At 40.5% G+C, this 22,720-nt stretch overlaps 2 protein-coding genes across 6 annotated transcripts in view; one reads left to right on the forward strand and one right to left on the reverse strand.

Annotated features, from left to right (window-relative positions):
• The first annotated feature begins 341 nt into the window (after nt 1–341).
• Nucleotides 342–9,039, forward strand: LOC107671208 (zinc finger protein 574-like). Of its 3 annotated transcripts, XM_016464104.1 has the most exons (9): nt 342–803; nt 1,645–2,044; nt 2,140–2,300; nt 3,666–3,773; nt 4,055–4,830; nt 4,915–5,041; nt 5,890–6,022; nt 6,068–7,473; nt 8,093–9,039. In XM_016464104.1, exons 2-9 carry the CDS (start codon nt 1,789–1,791, stop codon nt 8,252–8,254), a joined length of 3,129 nt encoding a protein of 1,042 aa, XP_016319590.1. In that variant the 5' UTR covers nt 342–803; nt 1,645–1,788; the 3' UTR covers nt 8,255–9,039. The 3 variants fall into 3 exon arrangements, with proteins under 3 accessions (XP_016319590.1, XP_016319589.1, XP_016319588.1); XM_016464103.1 differs by having other exon boundaries at nt 1,628–2,044; nt 5,890–7,473; XM_016464102.1 differs by having other exon boundaries at nt 5,890–7,473.
• A 1,812-nt stretch (nt 9,040–10,851) lies between these two features.
• Nucleotides 10,852–22,720, reverse strand: part of LOC107671178 (protein capicua homolog) — a 37,721-nt gene continuing 25,852 nt past the window's right edge. For 2 of the 3 annotated variants that reach the window (XM_016464057.1, XM_016464055.1), the window contains exons 8-21: nt 22,206–22,393; nt 21,999–22,131; nt 21,747–21,844; nt 19,670–20,522; nt 18,201–18,340; nt 17,925–18,085; nt 17,549–17,730; nt 16,704–17,171; nt 16,272–16,594; nt 15,899–16,053; nt 15,128–15,285; nt 14,876–15,010; nt 14,672–14,797; nt 10,852–12,204 (exon numbers count right to left, since the gene is read on the reverse strand). In XM_016464057.1, coding sequence (XP_016319543.1) covers nt 11,915–12,204; nt 14,672–14,797; nt 14,876–15,010; nt 15,128–15,285; nt 15,899–16,053; nt 16,272–16,594; nt 16,704–17,171; nt 17,549–17,730; nt 17,925–18,085; nt 18,201–18,340; nt 19,670–20,522; nt 21,747–21,844; nt 21,999–22,131; nt 22,206–22,393 — 3,410 coding nt within the window. In that variant the 3' untranslated portion in view covers nt 10,852–11,914. The remainder of the gene's footprint in view (nt 12,205–14,671; nt 14,798–14,875; nt 15,011–15,127; nt 15,286–15,898; nt 16,054–16,271; nt 16,595–16,703; nt 17,172–17,548; nt 17,731–17,924; nt 18,086–18,200; nt 18,341–19,669; nt 20,523–21,746; nt 21,845–21,998; nt 22,132–22,205; nt 22,394–22,720) is intronic. The other variant, XM_016464056.1, reaches the window with a different exon arrangement.

Genomic DNA, 22,720 nt, shown 5'->3' on the forward strand with positions numbered 1-22,720 from the left:
ATGAAAGTCAAACAGAGTTTTCCCTTAAAGGTTCAGGAATGGGCTGATAAAGGAAATGTTTTAATATCAATGCCTACCATTCGCGGGACTAATCATAATCTTTATATTTACTTTTACTTTTAGTCATTTAGCAGACGCTTTTATCCAACGCGACTTACAAATAAGAAAAAGTAATTAAAACTAAAAGCTTATTTTATAATATTAGCATTTTCCGAACAATTAATAATCCATAATAAATATTTAACAATAAACACATGGTGTGTTTTGAGATGTTTTATTATTAATTAATTTATTGGTTGTTTAGGACCTTAGATCAGCAGATGTAGCCTCTCATTCATACCAAACAGTATACCCTAGCATCCAACAGCTACAGTTTGACTGACAGTCTTTCTAGCCAATCAGCGCGCTGCACACGCCACACGTGGTTCCTCCACGGGGCGGGGCAGCACGCACAGAGCAAGGAACAGAGGCTAGACAAACGCTACATTTCCACATCCACCATCGTCTTTACGTCAAAACATTTAACAAACAGTGCGACGCGCTGAATAATACTGGTTCGTTGCGGTGAGAAACGCACTGTGAACACCGGAAAGCTTCCGCGGGGCCGACGAGCGCTGCACGAGGTGAGGTTCAGAAACGGCCGGGGAAAGAAGGCCTCCCTTCAGCGCTCTTAGACCTGCGGGGAAAAGTGAAGAGCGCCGCCTGACGACCGCCATACAGCGGGGTGGCTAGCTCAGGAGACAGCGGGGCGCGCCATAAGCTCTGGTCAAATCTGAAGAGCGCCACCAACTGCTCGCCGAAAGGTGAGCCGCTCGTCTGAAACCCGCTAAATGCTGTTGTCTGTTTGTACTGATTCCGCCTCGACTAGTGCTAGAAGTTTTGCATGATTCTCGGGTGTATTATCAATCCTTTTGCTTTTAACACCTGCATCTGTACCACATTTGTAATGTCCGTCATAGTTTTCAGATTTATTAATGAAGAGAAATTACTGAATTGTGGACTCTTTATATCACGGAGCTGCCACATGTTTTGCACGGACTTCATTATTACAATTAATGCATACGTGTCATAGGTTACCGGATTTAATAATTGTTTTTATAAATATCTGATAGTGTTTACAAAAAGTAGGGTCACAGCTGTGAAACCTAATAAAACTAGTTGAAATATTAGTAGAAACATAAATATGTGTGTGTGTGTGTGTGTGTGTGTGTGTGTATATATATATATATATATATATATACACATTACGATTTTGTTAATATAACTACATTTAAATAATACTTTTTGGACTTTTGCTGAGGCCCTGTAATTGAGAAGCACTGGTCTAACTGGTCTGAGGTGGTCTTAGGGGTATTATATGATTGAATTATAAAATTAAAGATTGAAATTGTACATTTGTGTAGCGATAATCTCAAAGTTTTGCAATTTTAAAAACGAAATGGCACGTTAAGTTGTGTGACACGTTTTGTCCCATATCTCAATGGTTATATATATTATATTTGTAATATCTATATAATTAGTGGTCTGTGGGAATCTGTTCCTGAATGATAGGTTATGGTATCTAATATAAATGTGCAAAGCCAGATAATTTGTCTGGGAATGTTCTGACATATCTGTATTTCTTTAGTTGTTTTTTTTTTCCAGGTTGTTTTGAGGCTTAGGATTCATATTGAGCATAAGAATGCATACTGAACCCAGTGACTGTGACTCATAACCCCAGCACTGCATCTGCTCTTCAGCACACCAAGAGACTCTGCATCTTAACAAGTTTAGAACTGTGCAGTTACCATGAGTGAGCAGGAATATGTGGAGCATCAGTACATGTGCAGTGAGTGCCAGCAGCTCTTTAATACGCTGGAGGAGGTGCTGGTGCATCAGCAGATCCACACCGGAGCAGAGGGGGACGAGGTCGAGGTCTTGCCGAGCCTTGAGGACTGTGACGCTGGGAAGAGCCAGTATCAATGCCTTGAGTGTGGAGCCATCCTCAGGAATCCAGATGAACTGCTGCTGCATCAAGAGCTGCACATGAGAGAGGCAGGCCAGGGTGAGTGCAGTGTTTAATGTATGTGCTATACTGTATGTTTAAGTTGGGAGTTTTTTCAAGTGCATGTAATCAGCACATGAATGCTTTATTTTCAGAGCTGTGTGAGGTCACAGAGGTGGATGCTGTCGATGCAGAAGTGCCAATCCAGTATCAGTGTTTGGAATGTCTGGCTCTGTTTGACACACCTGAGCTGTGGTTGGCTCACAGACAGGCACACAATAGAAGCAGCACCCACAGCAGCTTGAACACTGACACAGTGAGTACACACACACACACACACACACACACACCGATAAACGAGGCTGGGTATCCATGCTGATTCTGATTTGCTCTAAGTTTGTTTTGATTAGATTCCAATTCATTTGGGAATATTCCAGTTGCAATGTTCATTTATGTATGAAAGAAATCTCTTTCAGCTAATGAACCGTTTGAATTGGTATATTATAAAAATGTTCAGTTTGTAAATTGACAGCAGAGTTCTGTGAATGCCATCTAAGAAAACTTTAGTTCAACTGGAATAATGTTATATTTATGTGTAAAACTTTTTATAACAATATGTACAATTATTATAAAACAATAAACTCCCATGAAAAAGTATTGAAAAGCACTAAATGTGTTAATATGGCATATGTATAAATCAAATAATTTAATGTACATTACTGTTGTAAAGTCTGGGGTTGGTAATATATATATTTTTAATGTTTTTAAAAAGTCTTTTATGCTCACCAAGGATGCATTGATATAAAAAGACAGTAAAATCAGTAATACTGTAAAACATTAATACAATGTAAATTACAATGTTAATTTCTTTTTATATATATATATTTATTCAAATATTTACAATTTATTCAAATTGTAAAAATGTAGTATATTCCTCTGTTGGCAAAGCTGAATTTTCAGCATCATTACTCCAGTTTTCAGTGCCACATGATCCTTCAGAAATCATTCTAATAAGCTGATTTGGTGCCCAGGAAACATTTCTTATTGTTGTTGAAAATGTTGTGCTGCTCAACATTTTTTGGGAAACCGTGATACCTTTTTTCAGGATTCTTTGATTAATAGAAAGTTCGATACAATTTTTCTGTAACAATGTAAAAGTCTATTGTCACTTTTGTTTACAATAAATGCATCCTTGCTGAATAGAAGTATAATTAAAAAAAAATCTTAGCTATTTTAGATATTAGATATCTTATTTTGACAGAAATTCTAATATCAGCTAGGGCTGCACGATAAATCGAAATGGAATCGAGATCGTGATTCGAAAAGAAGCCACATCATCTCACTGAAGGATTTATTTCAAACTCGACTGACGTTATGAAGTGAGTTTGGAGTAAAAATATGTTATTAAATGTGGTATTTTTATGACAATCGCATTCGATTAATCGTGCAGCCCTAATATCAGCTAATAACTCGTCAGTAACACAGTAATGCTGTTTAATAGAGAAATGTGTATCTATTTAAACAAATCAATTATTAATATCATCAAAACCATCTACACCGTGATTGCCACTGTGTCAGGTTCTTGAGGTTCTCAACAAACAACTTGTACATACTGCAGAGTAATATATTTATCTTGTGATCTTTTTAGCAGTTTCTAATTTAATTGTGGGTTCTGTTTCAGGAATATGTTCTTCAGGCGGATGGTTCAGTCACTCCGGTTCAGTTGCTCAATGTTCAAAATCTAGTTCTGGATGAACAGAAGGCAGGCCAGATCCTGACCTTAGCCCAGGTCTGTTTACATACATGCATACATACCGCTATACACACACAACAAATACATTCTTTAAAGAGGGTTTGTTTTACACCATGATCGAACTAGGAGTGATGTGATAAAAGCTATATTTGATTTTTGTTCATGTCACAGTGGGGTCCATAGTGATAGGATCAAGTTTTCCCCCTCTTAGTAATTCAGGAGTTTCAGTGTGACAATGTCTGGGCCTATTTCCACATTGTTTAGGATCTTACAGGTCCCATATTTCCAAATTTACTTTTGTTGCCTTTACTTTTCAGGCTCTTCGAGAGCAAGATAACCCATCTAAAACTGCAGCCCCTCCCAGAACTATGCTAGTGCCAGCCAACACTTCCCTGCCTGGCTCCACCTCTGCGATGCTCCGCCTACAGTTCTGCTCCGCCCAAGCGATCGCTGATGGTTCAGCTTCAGCTACTCTTCGCAAAGCTAAACTCCTCTCCCCTCTCTTACCTGCTGGTCCTATCCGGCTGGACAATGTAACCACTCTTAACCTCCTCCCTTCCTCTGGTCAGGTGAACACATTAAATAAGGAAAATGAGGAGATTTTACTTATCCATCCTTATGAGTGCTCTGAGTGTAATCTGCTGTTTAGCACACCAGAGGATTTCCTTCAACACCAAGGGGAGCACTTCTTAGGCCAGGACAAAGAGAGTGGGGACACTGGGGTGATGGTGGGGTATGAAGATATTTCTGGGGCTAAGGAAGATGAAGGAAGAAGTGATGGATCTGAAGAGGGCAGCAAAGTTATTGCTGGGAGGCGTACATACACTGCCCGCTCGGCTGGTTTGGGTTTGACACCGTCACCCAGCAATCTTCGGTGTGAGGAGTGCAAAAGAAAATTCACCTCTGCCAATCGGCTTGTGGCACACCTTCGAGTGCATGAACAAGGAACACATGAGTGCCCAGAGTGTGATAAAGTGTTTAAGAAGTTGGTGTCCCTTCAGACTCACATGCGCACACACTCTGGTGAGGCACGCTTTCTGTGTGTGGACTGTGGACATGGTTTTACCACAGAAATTACTCTTATGATACATAGGTAATAATAAATACAAAACTGTGTTGTCAAACATCAAAACTCTTGTCATCAAAACTAAATTTTATCTTGCTTTTCCCGCTTTAGGAAATCCCATACATCTGAGCCACTGCACAAATGCCCATTTTGTGCCAAAACCTTCACCAACATGACCAAGTTCTTGTACCATCGTCGCACTCACAGAGTATGTGAGCCGACCGCACCAGTCTCTCAGGTAATAATTGACTTAATAAACAAAATTAGCTATGCACAACATCAGTATCATATTGGTTATCAGACAATATTAGAGATTTTGAAATTTATTGTTAAATGTATCCGTATTGGTCAATATTATATATATATATACATTTACCAGTATTTGAGTGTTCATGCTCATTTCTCCTATTATTACATTGAGGCCTTTGCCCTCATCAAAATTCAATTTGATGTTTAAAAACACTAGGGATGCACCGATATTCGATTCTGTCCAATACTGATATGATAATTATTTTCTTGTTTTGCCTGATAATCAATAAATACCTCATATATTAAAATTTTATACTAATTTGTCTAATGTAAATAAAAAAAATAAAAACTTTAAAACTTAAAATCAGTTGTTTAAATGATGCAAGGGAATATAGGCATTAAGGCATAATAATGTACACAATAAAACAACAATGTTCATAGTATAGAAAAAATGGTCATGTACAAATAAATATTCAGTATTGGTGATGCATATAGAATATTTCACATTTAAAAATTCATAATTAAAAAAATCTGTAATACCTTCCGATAACCAATAATGTACAGACATATAGTTCATTCTTAAAAAGCACCAATAACTTATGAATTATTATAATTGATTTATTACATATTTGCACTGAAGTCGTGCGATTTAAGAAATATACATTTTTAAAAAGATGTACAATGTAAGTGCTATTGTTCATTTTATCCATAAAAACTTCAGAACCTAATAATTGCACAAAAGCCTATTATATACTTTTTTCCTTAGAACGGAACTGAATGTGAATGTTTTAACTAAGAAACAAATGTAAGATTAATTCAAACCTCTCCCCTCTGCAGTTTGTACTGGCCCAGCAGTCACCTCTCTCTATCATTCAAAGAGCAAGAGAACGAGAGGCTGCTTGGAGGAAAGAAAGACAAGCGGTGACTATTCCTCCTATGGAAGATGACAGAAAAGAGTCCAGTGGCACAGGTTCTGGAGGTACTGCAGTGGTTTCCCAGTCTTCAGAGCCAACAGAAAATGGGCTTCATGCTGAACCCTCAAACACAGAACAAACCCAAAATGGAGGGAAAATACAGACAGACGACCCTAACCATTCAACTGCTGCCAATGTGGGAGGAGGAGGAGAGGAAGAAAGTAAACTTGGGACTCTTGCTGCTGAGGAAGAGCCAAAGTTCCCTTGCTCTATTTGTAAAAAAAGATTCTCCTCACAGGTTCATCTGTTGCGTCATCGCCGAACGACTCATACGACCGAAAGGCGCTTTAAATGCAACATCTGCGGGAAACCGTTCAAGAAGCAGATCCATCTGCGAAACCACCTGCGCACACACACGGGCGAGCGTCCGTTCCAGTGCAGTGTGTGTGGAAAGACCTTTTCCTCTCTTGCAAATCTTTCCCGCCATGGACTTACACACACGGGAGTCCGTCCGTACCGGTGTGACATATGCCACAAAGCCTTCAGCCAATCGTCAAATCTACGCCAACACCGTCAGCATCTTCACAGCAACACGACGCCCTCACCCTGTCCAGACTGCTCTGCTACTTTTATCCGTCCTGCTAAATTTGTAGCTCATCGTTTTCTTCACCACCCAGGGTCACCGGCACCTTACCCCTGTCCGCATTGTTCCGAGGGGTTCTTGCGCAAGCGTCAGCGAGACCTACATTGCCTGGAGGAGCATCCCAACCTGACACAGCCACATGGCATCTCCCAGGACTCCCAGGTTAGCAGTCAACTGGGCGCGACGGATAATACAGAGCAGCTAAGCACTCCTTCGATGGCGAGACCTAATCTGGATTGCACTATTTGTGGCAAGAGGTTAAACTCTCCTGCAAATCTCCGCCTGCACCAGCTAAGTCACGGACTTGGGCCCGGCCGGCCACGAGGCTCCAGCTCTGCCACTGGGAAGTCTCATCCCTGTCCGGTCTGTGGAAAACTTTTTGGTTCAGCCTCAAGCGTTACACTACATCAGAGAGTACACACCGGTGAGCGTCCGTATCCTTGTACGATCTGCGGAAAACGGTTTCGCCAGAACACACACCTGCGGGAGCACCTTTGCACGCATTCGGGCGAGCGTCCGTTCCGGTGCGAGTTCTGCGATAAGGGCTTTGTGCAGAGCATGCATCTGGCAGAACACCGGCGTACACACACGGGCGAGCGGCCGCATGCTTGCGGTGAATGTGGAAAGACCTTCAAGACGGTTTCGAACCTTAGGAACCATCGTAAGACCCACACTCGCACCCAAAAGCAACAAGAGCCAGAACACAACGCAGAAGCAGTGACTGCTGAATGTAACACAGCAACTTTTGCTGTTGTGGAAGCTTCTGAGATGGACCTGGCAACCACGGTACCAGCCTTCTGCCAGCAAGAGCTGCAGCTTGGACAGCCCCAAGTCATTCAAATACAGACATCCAACCTGACACAGGTAGGAAGCTGTTACTTCTATGTGTTGGAGCTCAGAGCAAAATCTATTGCAAAGGTTGGAAAAATAAAAGGGAATCGACTCCTCTTTAATAGCCTTTTCAGCTCAATACAGCTAATCATTAATTCACATCTCGTTCGCTCACTATAGTGATGGATGGTCAGTTTCAATAAATGGGTTAAAAAAAATGATTGCAGCTGTACATCGTACGTATTTCTAACAACTCAGTATCATGGTATGTCATGCAGAAACTTTCAAATAAAGCCATATGTATGAACATGTATTGCTGATTAAGATGATTAACTTTCATTTACTCAAGTTACTGCATGTCGAATAACATACAACATAAAATATGATTAGCTTATGTCTTCAACATGTTTCCTACATTAAAGCCAAGTGATATTAGGTGAACATGTTCCTCTGATGTTAAAAAGAAAAGAAAACAACAGTGAGGAATCGATTCCAGAGTCAGTTCCAGAACCATGAATCAGAATCAATTGATTCCAATTTTTTTTTGCATTTTTGGAAACCGCCCTACTGTGTGTGAGTTTGGGTCTTTGCTAGTTCTGCATATTAACTTTTGGTGCAAAAAATAATGGTTTCTATTTTTTCAACATTTCAGACTCATGGAACTCCCACTATCATGTGTAACGAGCTTGGAGAGACTATAGCCATCATTGAGACAAGCGGAGACCTGGCAGAGGCCATCGAGCTGTACCACAAGGCATTGGAGAGTGGCATCAGCATGGAGGTCCTCACTGTGGACAGCCTGCAGTTAATGTGAGAGAAGTGAAGAACAGGGCAGCATTCCTGTGGCCATCTTCTTGGAGATTTGAAGATTGCGATTAAAAGAAGAGCATAAGTGATGTCGGATGGGTTAGAACAAGTGAAAGCAGAGATCGAGAGAAAGTGTTCCAAATTCAAGACATTGTATTCATTTCCATTAAAGTCACTGAATGTGTGAACACGCACACCTCAAATAGCCGCTCCAGTCCATCCTTTGAGATATTTTTCAGCCTTATTTTCAACTTTTAAAAGACATTTTTCTAAATTTAATTTAACAATCTGAAAAGAGGGCTGATTTTAGAGGATGCATCTGACTGCTCAGATCTGTGATTAGATGGCTCCTGTTTTGGGACTAGAAATGGACAGTCTGTCTTACTGATGACACTCTTGTTCTGGCATTTGGACAGGGCCAGATGGAGGATATAAAGGCACAGATTTCTAAATGAAAGAATTTCACCCATGGACAGTAATGATTTCCGGTTAACATTCTAACCTGCAGTTGTTGCAAGGAGGTAGTTTAAGGGCATTGACCTGAAGAACAAAACAACAGGGAAGAGGGAGTTCAAAACAAGTAATGGACAGACATTATGCACCATCACCGCAATGGACACAGGATTCCCATGTGTTACATCTCATACATCTCTCGGTCTGTACACTGACTGTTTGTAGCATTTTTAATATTATGATGCTGATTTGGAGAAGTGTTGCAAATAAACAGTTTCTCTGTTTCCCTTGTAATCGCTTTGAGGAAATAACAGCAATAACGACATCACCTTAAAGGGATAGTTCGCTCAAAATTGAACATTCTGTCATCATTTCTTCACCCTCGTGTTGTTTAAAACCTATATGACTTTCTTCTGCGGAACAAAGAGAAGATATTTTAAATGTTTCTTAGTAGGGATGCACCGATACCGATACTGGTCTCCTGCACTCGTACTCCTACTCGTTAAAATGCCCCGATACCAAACGCGATACCACACAGCATGTGATAAGCGCCATATTCAGACAAAGAAACACCGACAACAGACAGCAACTCTGAGATCTTGTCATATTTTATTACCATTTTCTAAATTATTGCAGATAAACTGTGGTAATGTGAGAAACGTTGAAGGTGTCTGAATAAATTTTGATTTGACTGTGTCTATTTGATAAATGAAGTTAACCAACTAACATTATACATACCCTTTTGGTTTCTGTACCCAATATTTAAAAAATGTACAAATGCAATAAAAATATCGGTATCGGCAAGTACCAAAAATAACAGTGTCGGTATCGGGCAAGTACTGGAAAAAGTGGTATCGGTGAATCCCTAGTTCTTAGTAGATGCAGTGCAAGTCAAATGGGGCCAAAAGGGGACCCCAGTGACTTTCATTGTATGGACAAAAACCACACTGAAGACATTTTTTAAAATAACATTTTTGTGCTCCAGATAAGAATTAAGTCATACAGGTAATGATCATAGAATGTTCTTTTTTAAGTCAACTGGAGTAAACCTATTTAAATCTGTTTTGACGTTACATGGAATTCATTAGTCTCTTCATACTGCAATTGGCTTTGTAGGTTAATCTTCTTTACAGGTAGCAAGTCAAGAAATGTGATAAACTAACCACAATATACCCATAATGTAACTAGTACCTGCATATAGAAACACCCAATCATTCCTTTATTCTTAATGTTCACATCTAATAACTCGATGTACTATTCAGCCATACTCTTTTCAGAACTCAAACTTCATACACAAAAGTAGATCAGTGAAGTTTTACACACAATTGTTGTTCTTCTTCCTCAGTCTTTCTACTTATAACGAAGAGTCTGTTTCTTTGAACATATATTTATTTGTTTACTGATACAGTTAAAATGGAAAGCTTATCGGTATAAAGTCTTTCTCGGATATTTAAATCAGCAAAACAAGGGAACACATTAAGAACAGTTTCTAACCATATTTCTTTATTTCTCCTTTTGTTATACAATTTCATTTCTTGTTACTGGCTTTGTTTCTTCCAATGAGGTTTCTGCTCTTTATTGTGATTCTTTGGACTCTTACTGTATTTATGTACAACAAAGACCAGTGCTGCAAGAGAAGATCACCATCTATGGCCTCCCAGTCTCACCTCACAGCCTTAAAGTGATTGAGGAAAGAACCATAAAGTGACAGGAAGAGGAATGAGAAAGGGGAGGAATGTAAGTGGCAAACCGAAATAATAAAAAATGTACAACTACCAGAAAGATGTTTGGAGTGTCTACAACAAAGGATTATGTAATTACTTCCTGGTAAGAAATAAAACATTGTGAATATCAATATAAAGAGTGAAAGAAAAAAAGGTAGTGGAAGTGCCTCTATGTGCGAGGGAAGAGCTGAACTCATCCCTCCGTTTCTGCTAAAGAAAGAGTATATTAATAGGAATACAGTGTATATATAGGTTATAAGGATCAGATCCACAAGAACAACAAAGCGTTAAAGGGGTCATAGGATGCCAATTTTCCACACGCTGATATGATTCTTTAGATTCTTAATGAAAAGTCTGTAACGGTTTGGTTAAAATTTCCCAATGGTAGTGTAAAAACACTCTTTTCAGATCAAGCCGTTTTTGTAGCATTTTCCTTTAAATGTTAATGAGAACAGTAATAATGAGATTTTATAACCTGTAGCATTACGAGTTGAAAAATCAAGTTTCTCTAAAAAGTTAATAAAATTCTTATAGTAAATTCTTAAGAATATATTCCCAACATTCTCTTTGCTCCGTGCTTCACCAGCTCATGAAAAGTTGAATAAAAAAGGCAGGGAAAGAAATGTTTAAATATGTGGAATCTCTTAATATATGGAAAAAAATAAATCAATGGCAATAATGTGCCTGTTGACTTCCCTTCCATTACCTTTTTCCTTCATGGCTAGCCAATCAGAGGCCTCAGAATGACTCCAGTTTGACTGACAACCACTAAAGCCAATCATCGGACGAAAGGTTTACGAATGGCAGCGCAGTTCAGAGTCCCTCACCAAAGGTTTTCAGTGCCTTAAAGCTCTCTGGGAAAAGTCTTCAAAAATTAAAACACCACAGAAGAAGAAAAAAAAAAATCTAAAATAAAAGGACAATAAGTCTTCATTATCACTTAAACTCAGCCAATGGAGGCCCGCCTCACAATGACTGGCAGTAACCCACAAACCAATAACAAAACACCTGTGGCCAAACTACTGCCAAACAGACCTACGAACACAGCTCAGTCTGAAAAGGGATGGGGTTCCCTCGCACGTCTCGCCTTTCTAGAGGCATCAGCAGCACTGCGACTTCACTGGCGTACAGGACAGGCCCACAGTCCTCTAGTTTCAAAGTCCAAAGGAAGCCTAATGACTAAGATAATGCTGTAAATTAAAGAGTGTATATTCAACAGTGTCTGTGTTTATGTAGGCAAGTGTGTCTGAATGTGTCAATGTTAAGTTTTCATAATTCAACATCATATGAAATACTGAGAAGTTTCAAAACCCCAAAGCGTTTCGAGCCGTCTCCCCTCATCTGCTCCATATCCATGAAAATGTTGCTCTTGCTTTTTCTCTCTTAAGTCCTTTGGAGGCGGTCATAGCAGAGACAAGACAACAAATGTAGATCATGCAGATATTGAGGGGAGACATCTGGTCTTCAAGCCATCCACCTGCCCATCAACCTCATCTGGTGGAGTCCTGTGAATCGCCAGCATTTCTGGGCTCCTCCGAGCTGTTCTGCTCACTCTCCCGCTCGGCCTCTTTTTCCTGAGGCTCTGCCCCAACAGTGATGTCACTGGCCGCCACCACCCCAGAAGGCCCCGGCAATGAGGATATATCTGAAGTGCCGGCCAATTCCGACGGAGCTGCCGTTTGCATGATCTTCTGCCGGACCTCTCGGATCTTGAGCTGTAAACACACCTTAGTGGGGAAGATATCAGAGTATCGCGCCTGGAACGCAGCAGTAGCTTGAGCTATTGAATGAAGGAGAGGGGCGAAAGGGGGAGAGAAAGACAGCATTAGATGGAAGAAAATTTTGAAAAGGATTTTTATTTATCTAATGCAAGGGTTTTCGGCCTTCATAAATCTCAGAAGATGCGCCACTCAGCCAACTTAACGACTGGCAACATAAATCACAGCATGATGCTCTTAATAACAAGTTCTGACTTCAGTTTTGGTCTCTTTCTCACACAAAGCCATCGCAAGGCATTAGAAGTGCAAATGTTTTATGATGCATTTATGGAACTTTTCGAAGCGTCAGTCGATTCTTTTTGTAATTGCATGAAAAAGAGAGACCAGAATTTCTCCATTTTTGTTCAATAGACATGCTCGGAATGACGTGATGGTGAGAAAATTAGATAATGTTAATTTCATTCCTTTAAAGGGGTCATATGATGCTATTTTAAAGATCATTCTTTTGTGTATTTGGTGTAACAGAATATGTTGACATGCTTTAATGTTCAAAAAACACATTATTTTTCAAATAATGTACATTATTGTAGTTCCTCTCTCAAACACGTTGTTTTCTACAAAGCCCCTCCTTCCGACAAGCACAGACTGCTCTGATTGGCCAGCTGACCCAGTGCATTGTGATTGGCCGAACACCACAAGCACGCGTCGGAAATGTAACGCCCCTTTCCATAATCGCGAGCTTCAGCTTTCAACATAAATGTAAAGACAGTACATAATGTCCTTAGTTTTACCATCAGTTCAAGCCCGAAAGGGGAACAGTCGCGTGACAGACACAGTGATGTTGCTCGTATGTATTTGCAGTACACAAGTCGCGATTAAGAAAGCTGACTCCACTGTGATGTGACCCTGTCTTTCTCTCACGCACACACACACACACACACACGACACGATACTCTACACGGCGCAAAACTCAATAGCATTTGAACAGTCAATAGCAAGTATTTAAACTATTAAGAAAACATACTTACAGTAGCTGATTCACAATAAGCGCCAGATTGTCATAGCAAAGTCAGAATTGACCCATTTGTTTTAGAAATAGCCTTTGCACAGCCAGCCTTGTAGGCTACTCTCCTAGGTTCACAAAACTGTCGTCCATAAAATGCGTTGCACAAATTCAAACATCTGGGTTGTGCTGTTCTGTTGTAAACAGATCTTAACAATGATTCCTAATTGCATCTACTTTCGGAAGGCCAAATAAAGTGCTTTTGCTTTCGCACAGAAACACACAGCGTCTCCCCGACATGACTGCATCAACACTACTGCGGTTCCTGAAACCGCGCCTTCTTTCTTTGCGTGAACATTTGGGGCGGCATTACGCAAATATTTCCACATCGTGACATAGACATGTGGGGGCGTGTTTGAATGAGGCGTTTTAGCCCGGTCTGGATCAGCCTTCTCTTTTAGATAGAATAAATCCTTTTGTGGGAGACTTTGAGCTTTGTAACTCTGCAGATCGTATACATGCACAAATAGCTACATAACACGTTAAAGAAAAGGAAAAATAGAAATCGCATCATATGACCCCTTTAATATTGTGAATCATGCGCTAGGCTGGGTGATATGGCCAAAAATACAATCACAATATTCATTTACCATAAATGTGGAAATGCTTTCCACATGTTTGTTAGACCATGAGAATGAATGTAAACATAATGTTTGTTCACAATTAAACCCCACAATTTAATTTAGGGTCCTAAAAAAAGTCAATTTTATTGTCCCCTAAATTCTGTGTTTTCCATTTTGCTTTTTTGTGTTTTATGATTTATTATTATTATTATTATCATCAAAAATGGTGTCTAATAAAGTAAATGAATAAAACCTTAAATGTAATCAATCTTTTAAAATGTAATCAAATGAAAATATAACAATTAATTTACAAAAAAAAAAAAAAAACTTTGCATATTTTCATATTTTTTCTCAAAATAAAATGCTGCACAACAAACCTGTATAAATTAAAACATGGATGAAAAATCTTGGTTGTATGAGATTTCTTAAAAATAATATTATTATTATTACTTAGTAATATATTAGCAATATAGTAATATTAGATAAACGGAACTTATTTTATCTTTTATTTTTTTATTTCAGTGTGTATTTGACAGTAGTTTTTAATCCTTGCAAAGTGACTCAGAGCTGCTTGATGTTTCTTTTGATCAAAAAAATAAAATAAAATAAAGTTATAAATTATAATAGCTAGATTTAGAAATACATTTGAAACATTCACAATATACATTTAATTTATATTTTTATTATAATGCATATATTTTATATTTATAACTGTTAGTTTATATTTTGTTAAGATTCCATTAGTCTTGTATTTATCCAAGGACCCCCAATTCCATGGGTCTAATGAATAATGTTATGTCGATAGCATCCGTTTTGGTTAAGATTTGTGCTGCGATTGGTTTGTATTTCATTTTACTTTTGTTCTGTCTGTAAGCTGTGTGGGTGGTACAGTGTGTGCGTTACCTGAGGGGAAGAAGCCATGCTCCTGGAATAGCTGCATGACAAGAGCTCTCCTCTGATCAAGAGTTCTCCTGAGAGAGGAGTAGGGCACCTTCTCAAACTCCAGCTCCCCCAGAACATCCTCTCCATCTGTACCAGATAAAGTAGTTGAATCAGGATAATATAGGCTGCAGAATGATGAAGGTTTTGTGGGTGGTGAAGTATTACCTGGCCTTTCAAAGGTGAAAATGTCCCCCTCACACTTTGCAGCGCTTTTAGGTGTGTTTGGCTCTGAACTGCAGCTAGATCTGCGGCGGCTTTTCCTTTTTGGAGAGATTGGATCTTCTGTGGATGAGTCCAGGTCTGTATAAAGGGGGATTGAGGGCTAGTTGATTTGTGATTTGAACAAATAAACTGACCCAATATCATCAACACTGAGTTATAATTCACATTCAGTCGTTAGAGAGGTCTGAATCTTACTCTCACCGGTGGAGTTTTTCCTCTTCCTGCGGTAGCTGCCCAGTATGGCTCGTGGGGAGGTGGCCAGACTCTGCAGGGTTGGAGAAGGCAGAACCTCCTCTGGACGGAATTCTGGCAGCTCTGCAAAGCGCTCCTCAAAGTACACTTCTGACAGGACCCTGCAACACATGACCAATCACAAGATTTTGACTACTCTATACATGCAGTGGGGTCCAAAATCTGAGGTCACATTAAATGTTTTTTTTTAATTTAAACATGGATATAAATCGAAATGAATAGGAATGCAAGTCATTAAAATATTTATGATTCTGCACTATTTCCAAGTCTCTGATCAAAAAGCACTTTGTGACACTTGTCATATGAAATTCATTAAAATTTGTCATTTCTGAATACAATTATTCACTAAAACTGTTATAATAACATTATTTGTAATGACAAAAATGGAATGCAGAATTCTTTTCTAATTAGGATTTTTCCTATTGATCTTAAGGTCACATTTAAGTTTGAGAGAATTTACATGAAATCCAGTCATTTCAATAGGAATCCACACGATTAGGAATTTGTAGTGATGGTGCATCATGGTCAAATGAATTCGCTATGTGTACCAACTTGGATTGAAAGAGACCTTATTTGAAAATGGGTCTTTTTCCCACAATATTTCACCTGGCCTTTTGGACCTCCATTAAAAAGAATTACTACCAACATATGATGAACATAGGGCTGGAAATAAATTGTATCAGTACCAATAATGCCATATTTCATGAAACATACTTGTCAACAGAATCGAACGGTCGTTTGAGTGGAGGTGGCCGGGCCTTGACTTTTTTAGGTGGTGCATCTTTATCACCATGAGACTGAGGCGGAGCCGGATCTGATCCAGAGGGAGGAGGTAATGGAGAAGAAGGGTGGGAGTCCTTCCATTCAGCCTGGGTGGAGCAAAAAGAAAAAAGAGAGTGAGCTTTATCACAAAAGGAATCATTTTTATTTTTTTGGCCTACTACACATTAAGTAACTTTATGTAGTGTTACTTTGCATAGACTGCTTTGATTAATCAACCTAATATATTTGACAACTAACACGCTGATTTAAAAAACAAAACATCAAATAATATGATGTATCTGACAGTCATGTTAATGATGCCAACCTCCTTAGCATTTGCTTCTTTGCCACGGCCAATAGGTGTAGCACTCTCTGCTACAGAGTGGGCGGGGGCTTCTGCGGACCCCTCCTCTGGTGAAAAGGTTGCAGGGGAGCTCGTCTCGGCTGCCTTGTCTACCTCAAATGAGAACCGACTACCACTCTCTTTGTCCTTCTCTCGCTCTCTCTCTTTCTCCCTGTCCCTCTCCTTTTCTCGCTCTTTGCCTCTCCCTCCTCCATCATAACTGCCCACTGGGATGTTGGCCACTGTGGCTTTCACTTTCTGAGGAGGCCTTGGTGTGATCAGTTTGGGTGTCCCCGGAGCACTGCCTGTTGAAAGAGAAAAGAGGGACTGTGTGTAGTCTCAAAGAAATCACCGCAGGGCAGCATTATCATCATGAAAACAGATGGGACTTTATGATGTTAAACTCTCAGGTACCGGAATGACAGGTTTGAGCAGGACTTCCAGGCTGCAGTGGCACTGAGGTGCCCGGTGGGGGCGCAACTGAACTGCTGCTGCTTTTACTCGGGACCTGGAACGGTTTGTCCAGCTGTATGAGAGAGACCTTCTCGGTCTGTCTCTCAGAGGACTGCATGTAGACCTGACTGTCTGTGTGCTGCCGGTCCAGTGTTCTTTCCTGGTGCAGCTGTCGCTCGGAATGTGTGGATACGTTCCCCTGCCTGTCTGAGGTTACAGAGGTCATGGAGGTTGTTGTGGTGTGTTTAGGAAGGATGTGTGGACATAGGCTAGAGGAACTGGACACTGTGTACACCACACTGGGTGACACCGTTGCCATAGACACCACCCCAGTTGCCAGGGTCACATTTGTAGGGGTGTAGATGGCGGAGATGGCAGGAGCATGAGGGGCGCTGGGAGACTGGGCCGGGGCCAACAGCGATGGCTGACCTGGTGAAACAGTAGATAACAGCAATGCAACACACTTTACAAAAAAGGCAAAAATCAAAAAGCAAAAGAACTTTACGGAGTTACAAAAGTTTTCTGTTTCAAATAAATGTTGTTCTTTTGAACTTTCTAGTTATAAAAGAACCCTTCTGAAGGATCATGTGACAATGAAGACTGGAATAATGGCTGCTAAAAATTCAGCTTTGCATCACATGAATAAATTACCTCATTTTAAAATCTATTAAAATGGAAACTTATTTTAAATTGTAATAATATTTCACAATGCTTGATTTTACCACAAATGTTGATTATTTAAATTACTGCCCTAAAATTTTGATGACATAAATATATTCAAATATTTTAATTATGAGTCCACTGACCTGCAATCAGTGGCTGCACCAAAGTCTGTCCTGGATGAGCGATCGCTGCAAAGGTCGCCAAGGGTGATGGAACATAAGCAGATCCAGGTGTTGCTGAAGCTGTCTGAGAGGAGGAGCCTGTTGTCGAGGGAACTAATGGCAAAGGAGAAGGAACCCCAGGAGCGGACTGTACATAAGTGATTCTGTAGGAGAAAAGTGATATTTACAGAAACCAGATTAGACAGCTTTTACAAAGAGCGAGAGCAGCAATGCAGGGTTATTCTCTTGTGCTGCAGCACTTCAGGAGTGTAGGAGTTGTTAAAATAAGAGTGGGGGAGATGTTCCTGCGTGTGCGGCTAGGTGAGTATAAGTAGCCCTGTGAAAGTGTGCGTTATACCTTGTAGGTGGGGGCGGTAGCAGCACGGTCTGAGACGGGGTAGAGCCTGGGGCCACCACTGTAGCTGTTCCCATAGTAACAGAAAATGGGCTCCCAGGCTGCACTGGTCCCGTTGAGGGAAGCTGCGACTGGACGACAGGCATCGGCGCAATCTGAATAATCTAGAAAGGAAACAGGAAGACATGCTGATCAAAAAACGATCACACTCACAAATAATAATCACTACTTATTCAAATGTCAATTTGTTATTTAAGCATTTACCATTTGAGATCTCACCTTGCTTCCTGCTTGTCCTCCATTCTGAACAGGAAGAGGAGGGGCTACCAAGGGAAACTGCCGAGAGGGGGCAGGAGCAGCCCTCACTGTTGCCATGGGAACCAGCATCTTGCCCTGCAAGACTGGTGACTGTGTTTGCACTGCAGGAGGGGAAAAAAAAGAGAAAGAACAAAGTGTTTAAAATAATTGGGTCTTGCACAGACTGTCTTATCTGGCACAGCACAAAACTATGGAGAACAGTACCTGTAAAACCCAAAGCCAAGCATGATGATGGCTCTGAGCCACAATACAATGAAAAAGACAATCGGCACTTTCACACATACAGGCTTTTATGGAAAATGAACAGCATTTTTCTATTTAGAGATCATGTGTTTAGAGCTTCAGCAATTTCCTGGGTACCGGTGAAGTTCCATTTTGGTGCTAATGTGTGAACAAAGCCGTCTGTCAAAAATCCTGACTAGACCAGACAAAAGTGGTGCATCGAAATTAAATCGCTAAGATTATAATTTGTGTATAAAGCTGTCTACACTGCAAGTGAAAATTATGGTTTGTCCATAATAGTTGCGATATGCCTATGCGATATGACGTTTCTATTTCTGGAACACTGCAGAGTTACTTCAGCCATTTTAAACTCGCTGTCTGACTCAAACAAAATGATTTTAGCTGTCAAATTAAGCCCAAAGTATACTTTGTTTTTTATACATATGTTAGGTTATGCATACAGTGCAACTGACGTAAATGTAGTCATCTGCACAATAAGCATGCAGACAGAATTTTTTACTGCACATACTCAAGCTCATCTCACGCTAGGGCTGCACGATTAATCGCATGCGATATTTAACGCGCGCAGCCCTATCTCAGGCCTTGAATTTTTCTCACTAATTAGTCTGTCCACAAGCGGGCTACACTGGCCCGGGCCATTTTCACAGTAAAAAAAAGACAGAACTATAACAAACAACTGGAGATGCAACAAAAATAAACCACATTGGCAAGTGTGTGTGATATATACTCGAAACTCTATTTTAAACGAGTACAAAGACATTTTATCATTCATATTTTTTTTAAGAGAATTGATGCAAACACTGGACAAGGAAGAAACTTTCTAGTGCATGTGTTTAGCATCTGTTTTCGTGCATGCTATAAAATGGAGTATACTATAAAAGGCTATTCGTTCAGCACATACGCCAAACATTGCATCAAAATAGAAGTATACTATTGGTAACTTCTTTACAGTGAAGTGGATTTGCTCAATCTAAACAAAATACATTGCAAAGATTTATTGGCATTTTCATGCTGAGGTGTGAATGGTAGCAATACAAAAAAAAAAACATTTGTACTGAAATCGTACATTTACTGCAAAAGGTAATCTGGCAATTTTATTGCAATGTAACAGGTACATTCTCTAGTATGTTTTATTCTTCTCTAATGTTTTATCACTCAGTGTATTATTAAAAATGATGTATCCTCACCTCTGGCTCCTGGGTTAACTACACCCACAGCAGGACTGGAGACGTATCCAGACTGCTTCCCATTGGCCAACGAGGCGTGAGTGGGCAGAGCTGTAGGTAGGGTGAAGATACTGGTTGGTTGACCGGCCTGCTGAGGGGAGGGGCTCTTGGGATTGTTGGTAGAGAGGGTAGGGATAATGTACTGAACCTGTGTTATGGGTTTTTGGCCCGATGAGGGTGCTATTGAGGTAGAGGGGAGAATGTGTGACTGCAGAACGGACAGAGGAAGTGGACCATTACTATGAGTAAGAGGGGCGGGGGAGGCTGGGTTTTGTGGAGGAGGGGGTGTGACAAGCTGTATACCGGGCGGAGCTTGGAATGTGCCTCCCAAAACTAGATTGGTCACCAGCCCCCCTTGAGCTCCTAATGCGCTAACAGGATTGGGTGATGATGAAGAATAGTACCCACCCCCTCCACCTGAAGCTGTTGCTGGGTTTCCTGTGGTACCAGGTCCAATGAGAAGCTGTGTATGTGGCGGAGCGGGTTTCCGGTCATGTGGGGACTTGCTGGCGATCAGCACCGGCGTGCTGACCACAGGTCGCACCACATTAGTGACAACAGTGGACGCCACTCTCACCGCCCCTAGCACTGACGACACTCCCCCGGCAGAACTGACCAGGAAAGACTGACCCGCAGAGTGCTGGGACACTGCTCCTTCACCTTCCCTTCTTTCTCCATCACCTCCCTCCACTGCTCGCTTTCTCTTTGAGGAAACATCGCTAAAGCGTCTGGAGCTGGGGTAGGAGGAGAGAGATACGCTCCGACCATGACCAGGGCCATAAGACGAGGAGCAAATCACGGGAGCAAAAACTCTCTGATGCCACACAAGTGAGAAAGCAGCAGAGAAAAGAGGAGAACATAAATTAGAGCAAGCATATGCAATGAGACAGATCCTTTACCAGTTAATAAAAATACTGTGTAATAGCCTTCTGTAAACTTCATTAATAATTAACTTAGGAAAAATGCTTAAGGACCACAAGCAATTTACTAGTTCTACAGAGAGCAAAGCATTCTACATTTCACTATTTTGTGGGACTATATTCAGCAAGGGACAGTTCACCAAAAAATTGTCATCATTTACTCTCCCCAATGTCATTAAAGATGTTAAGGCCTGTTAACACACAGATGTGGCGTTCAAATGTCTTTCACACTGTGAAAAACCCATGAGTTTGTTTGAAAAACACCATAGCGAATACCATAATCGCTGTTTGAAGCCATGTTTGAAGCCACGTAAAAAAAAATATGAAAACCTACTGTCAGAGAGTGAGTTTGCATTTACATTTAGCCCCGTCTGCCGTTTTAAATACACTGGACTGCACAGACGAATCGCATGTGAAAATCTGGCTGAAATTTCATGCTGAATATTTGTGTTGTTATGAACAGGCCTTTAGTTAGGAATACTTCTCGTTTGCATACACACTGGTGGATAGTGATGTATATTGCCAAACTCTAAAAAGGACAATATAGGATATATGACTTGTTCTGTATATTCCAAGTCTTTTGTAGCCATACAATAGATTTGTGTAATGACCAGACTGTAATTTCAGTCATTGTTCACTGATACTGAACTCTGAGAGCCGTAGCTCCCTAATCTCATTTTTAGTACGTTCAAAAACAGCAACTGAGTTAACTTACTTATTTAAAATGCAAGAACTAATGGCATTTGGCACCAATGATGTCAAACCTGGTGTGATAAAGGTTGCATTTTTTAATTGATCTCAAGTGAGAATGAGATTTGAGAGCAATGAGGGTCTATCAGTGAATAACGTCCTACATTATGGTCTTTTCTTCACACTAAGCTCCTAATTAAATGTAGGCTTAAATGTAGAACAAATGTCACACACAAATGTTTTCAGAGTTTAACAGTATAAATCATCCTCCTCTTTCACTGTATGGAAAAGCAGAATTTCTCTAATATTTTGTCTTTTGTAATTAATGACAAAGTGTTCAATTTTGGGCGAGTTATTCCTTTAAATAATATATTTTTGTACAGATCAACACAGACAGACCAACAGATGTAAAATATGCAAGATGATACCTTGCGTTCTCCTTCATCTCCAGATCCATTTTCACTATCACTGTCTGTCACCCTCTCCTTACACTTCAGGTCAATGGAGCTGCCCGGATACGAGTCGTCTGAATAAGACACACAATGACTGTTACAACAGAATGTCACAATTGCTAATAAATACAAAAGTCTTAGTGATGACAGAAATGACATCAGCACTTACTAACTTATTTTTAGAAAATTCAAGGACCTGAGAGTCTCAGATGATGAAGTCTGACTCACCAATGACATCATCATCCCCCTCTTCTTCACAGATGACCATACGCTCTTCGTCGCTTGTCATGTCCTCACTTACCCCCCTCTGTGTCTGAGAGAGAGCTCCCCGCCCTGCAACCTGACCACCATCATCACACATCTTTAAACACAGGAACAGTTAGTTGAGCATGAATCTCTTCAAATGTGTCACTTGCACAAGTGTGCGTGTAATACCTGTGCGAGCTCAGCGAGTGCCTGTGGATTGCCTCTCTCGCTCCTCTCCAGACTGTGCATGGCACTCTGAGAGAAGGCACGAGGACGGGGCAATTGACCATGTCCCTCAGCTCCGACTCGCTCTGACACGCTCACCATGCCAGGCCCCACACCTTTGAGCTCCATTCCCATTGACACAGATGGAGGTTCTGAATTACATAAGAAATAGAAGAATTTGATATTATTTTGTGCATTCTTAATGGAAAAGCTAAGCAACAGGCCACAACAAGAGTGCATCAGTGACTGTCCACTTTTTCAGCGGCCTTGGTTTTGGAAGAATTTTTCCTCATTCATTTTTACCACAGGGATTTAAAAAAAATGTCAATGTGAAAGCCTACCAAACCAAGCAACTGCAAGGTGAATCACAACATTCAAACTTTGATTTAAAGCAAAAAATCGCGCGAATATGAACGTGGTTTTGCGCAGCTCGTCAGTGAACAACGGCTCTGTGTAGTTAATGCTGCTCAATGTGAAAG

The sequence above is a fragment of the Sinocyclocheilus anshuiensis genome, unplaced genomic scaffold (assembly GCF_001515605.1).
Source record: "Sinocyclocheilus anshuiensis isolate Anshui unplaced genomic scaffold, SAMN03320099.WGS_v1.1 scaffold1286, whole genome shotgun sequence".
Classification (NCBI taxonomy): Eukaryota; Metazoa; Chordata; class Actinopteri; order Cypriniformes; family Cyprinidae; genus Sinocyclocheilus; species Sinocyclocheilus anshuiensis.

What these genes read in the sequence shown, in the direction of transcription:
- LOC107671208 (XM_016464103.1), top strand. Translation starts at nt 1,789, where the DNA reads ATGAGTGAGCAGGAATATGTGGAGCATCAGTACATGTGCAGTGAGTGC. An exon ending in AGATCCTGACCTTAGCCCAG is followed by an intron (nt 3,774 to 4,054) that starts GTCTGTTTACAT and finishes TTTACTTTTCAG; the next exon opens with GCTCTTCGAGAGCAAGATAA. An exon ending in CGACCGCACCAGTCTCTCAG is followed by an intron (nt 5,042 to 5,889) that starts GTAATAATTGAC and finishes TCCCCTCTGCAG; the next exon opens with TTTGTACTGGCCCAGCAGTC.